The 3,464-nt window shown below is 33.5% G+C and overlaps 1 protein-coding gene across 2 annotated transcripts in view; it reads right to left on the bottom strand.

The window, feature by feature from the left end:
• LOC106470603 (metal tolerance protein 7-like) overlaps positions 1 to 3,464 on the bottom strand; it is a 30,209-nt gene that overhangs the window by 20,891 nt on the left and 5,854 nt on the right. For both annotated transcript variants that reach the window (XM_022399228.1, XM_022399227.1), the window contains one exon: positions 611 to 701. In XM_022399228.1, coding sequence (XP_022254936.1) covers positions 611 to 701 — 91 coding nt within the window. The remainder of the gene's footprint in view (positions 1 to 610; positions 702 to 3,464) is intronic.

Here is a 3,464-nt window from a genome sequence, read left to right as displayed (position 1 = left end):
ATTGCCGAAACATGTAGAGTCGTTAAATAAATTGTTTTTAATTGTGTACCAGTTTAACGTTGAATATTATTTATGATTTTAACTTTATACACATGTACCAAAATACTATAATTACTGTCTGACCGAATAACTCAGCTTGCTAATTAAAAGCACGTTGTTATTGTTATAAGAGAATCGTACAAAAGGTCACCCAATCTTCACTTGGACCTAAGGGAAATTAAAGTTAGAAATTTGTTTGTGCAATTCTACGTTCCAACTGTGGAAGTATAGAAAAAGATCACAATTATTTGAACTTTACTTTTAAAATAAAAAGAGTAAAAGGCATGTAAAAGGTCTAGTATCAAATTACGAAGCTACAATTTAGCCTAAAGTATGTGTCTCAAGTTGATAGTATTTCACGAAACAATAAATTACGAGTTGTAAGTATAAAGAAAGTTTTGCTTTGTTATAAAAATTAACCAGTTGTTTCTGTTGTGAAGACTTTATTTGTTGATTAAACGATAATATGACGTCTATATATATTATAAACAGAATACAAGCAATCCTTACCTAAGATATGCTGGTTTCAACAGTGCAATACTTTATAGACAGGCAAGTAACTGTTACAAACCTTAGTCTTCTGGACTGTTTTTTGTCTCCTGCACCTTGTATTTGTTTTTTATCTGTAAACCATTGTAAGGGAAGCCTCCAACTTGAGCTCTCTAAAGAAGAACAAAAATATAAAAATCTCTATAAGATGTATAATCGTTTATTGTCAAGCACTTATTTTAATCTCACAGAAATACACAATCAGAATTTAAGTCGTCGTTAAGTTTGTTTTTGAATTTCGCGCAAAGCTACACAAGGACTATCTGCGCTAGCCATCCCTAATTTAGCAGTGTAAGACTAGAGGGAAGGCAGCTAGTCATCACCACCCACCGCCAATTCTTGGGCTACTCTTTTACCAACGAATAGTGGGATTGATCGTAAATTTATAACGCCCACGGCTGAAAGGGCGAGTGTGTTTGGTGGGATGGGGATTCGAACCCGCGACCCTCAGATTGCGAGTCGAGCGCCCTAACCAACTTTGAAAATATTAACGTGGTAGAGTATTACCACTAACTTTCCAAACAGTTGTGATTTGATTTAAATTCATTATTTAATAACTGTTGAGAGAATGAACTTTTGTTAAAAAATTAACTAAGAAAGAATCTGTAGAGAAATGTAAAATTTATTTGAATAATGGAAGCATAGACAACCAAATGAAACAATTAATATTTTATAAATTTGTCTTTTACAGAGGCTGAGTACATTATGATAAAACAATTTTGGAGTTTCGTCACATCATTTCAGTCCATATCACCGTGTCTAATCATGCTCTACGACTCAGTGCCTCTCATCCTTTTCCACTACCATTCACCCCTATACGTTTTCACAACAATTCACTCACCCAAGTTGGAAAAAAAAACAAAAGGTACTAAATTAAATTACTAAATTCCTTATTATGACTTTAATCAAACTACAACTGGAATAAATAATAATAACTAATGAATTTTTGTTCTTGAATTTGTTGTATAATTAATAATATTCATTCACCCTGCCATCCACTCCATCATCCTCATTCACCGTGATTATGATCTCATTCACCCGATTGAGAAACACTAAAAAGACGTGTGATAGTCATGTCCAATATAAAGTCACAGTGGGATTGAAGGTATTAGATCTACATTGAAAGTTGATAACTTTTAGGAAAGATATGTAGCTGCCTGTTGCAAAGCAAAATGTATATACACTCATATCATAAAGATGTGATCATCTCGTTAACTTAGCATTTTCAAAATGAGAATATTCTATTTACTAAATAACATTGGAAAATAGAGGAATATGGATTAACATGGACCACTAGGGCCATCCAAAAAAGACTTGCAATAGGTCGTACCTCAATTGTGGTAAGCAAAGTGTAGTATCTTGTAAGAAATAAGAATGTACGAACAAAAAGGTCAGTAGCAAAAGCTGTCCACGTGCCCCAGGCAGCAATATACAAATTAATCAAGAATAACAGAGTATGAGTTTCCCAGTCATATCCCCATTTAACTATCATATACGTCAAGCATCTGGAAAATAAAATAGGGTTTCATACTATTCCATTTGAAGGCATCTCGGTTAAATCGCTTATAGATTTATTTGTGTCCAATCAGATTTTTCAAATACGTCAAAGGAAACTGTTGTCCTTGTATAATACATAAAAATATAGAAAGCAAGGAGGAAGGAGATGTGGGCTTTGGGCATGACATTCTTATGATGGTAACTTTTTCATTGGAAACTACGCTTCAGGGCTATTGTTAAAATGCGTAGTGATCATATACATAGTGTTTATAATATTCAAATTAATTTTAATGCAGTGTACTCAGCCCTATGTACTTAACACTTGCTTTATTAGATTTCATGGCTCCTTAAATTATAATATTGCTTGATTATGCAATCTCTTAAAACTGATATAAAAACTAAATACCGCCTTCTCGTACTCGGAATAATGTATTTTAATTTAAGATTGGACAATCAAACAAATGTGTTGATAGGAAACACGTATTTTTACGAATTTCCACTTTCATTGTGTTTGTTCGTTTGAATTTAAGCCCAAAGCTACACAATGGGCTATCTATGCTCTGCCAACTACGGGTATCGAAACCCGGTTTCTAGCGTTGTCAGTCCGCAGACATGCCGCTGTGCCACTGGGGGGGTTAAAATTATGATTAAAAGTTATAGGTTTTCAATTTAAAAAAACATTCACTAGACCCTGTCGTTTTCGATTCCATGGGCCTAAAAACGAATGGTTCTACATACTGAGGTTAGGTTAGGTTAAGGTTAAGTTAGGTTTAGGTTACTGAATTATCTTCTATTGAAGAACGTTTTTTTTTTTTTTTTTCGCTGAAATAAGCTGACCAATCACATTACTAATAACAGTGCAACTTTAAGAGAAAGGAATAACTTTTGATTCTGATGTTTTCAGATCATTATGCGTTTGTGAAAATTTGAAAGAAAAGTAAGTTATTTATTTCAAATGATCATCTTCAACATTTAGAAATCTCAAAAAATACATTGAATCAAAAAGTGTTAAATCCCAATAAAGGATGCCAGAATTCTCAAGCGACTTTTGAAGGTCAGTAGACGCTTGAATTATTTCTTTTTGGTTGCTTTTTAGAAATACCACGATACGTAGGCTATAGCTAAACAGATCCACCGACGTTGACTAACTTATTAATTTTACTTCAAAATAATAATACGTTTTAATAAAATTATACTCTGAAAGTCTCGACTCTGCATGTTTACATCCAAGTTCTTTTTCAAATCTTAGTCAAACGCTTCTAAACTAAATCCCACCTTGAAATAACAATGGGGGGGAGCTACTTGTTTGTTTGTTTTTGAATTTCGCGCAAAGCTACATGAGGGCTATCTGCGCTAGCCGTCCCTAATTTAACAGTGTA

The sequence above is a fragment of the Limulus polyphemus genome, unplaced genomic scaffold (genome assembly GCF_000517525.1).
Source record: "Limulus polyphemus unplaced genomic scaffold, Limulus_polyphemus-2.1.2 Scaffold4112, whole genome shotgun sequence".
NCBI classification, from domain to species: domain Eukaryota; kingdom Metazoa; phylum Arthropoda; class Merostomata; order Xiphosura; family Limulidae; genus Limulus; species Limulus polyphemus.
This window is presented reverse-complemented; position numbering and strand designations above follow the sequence as displayed.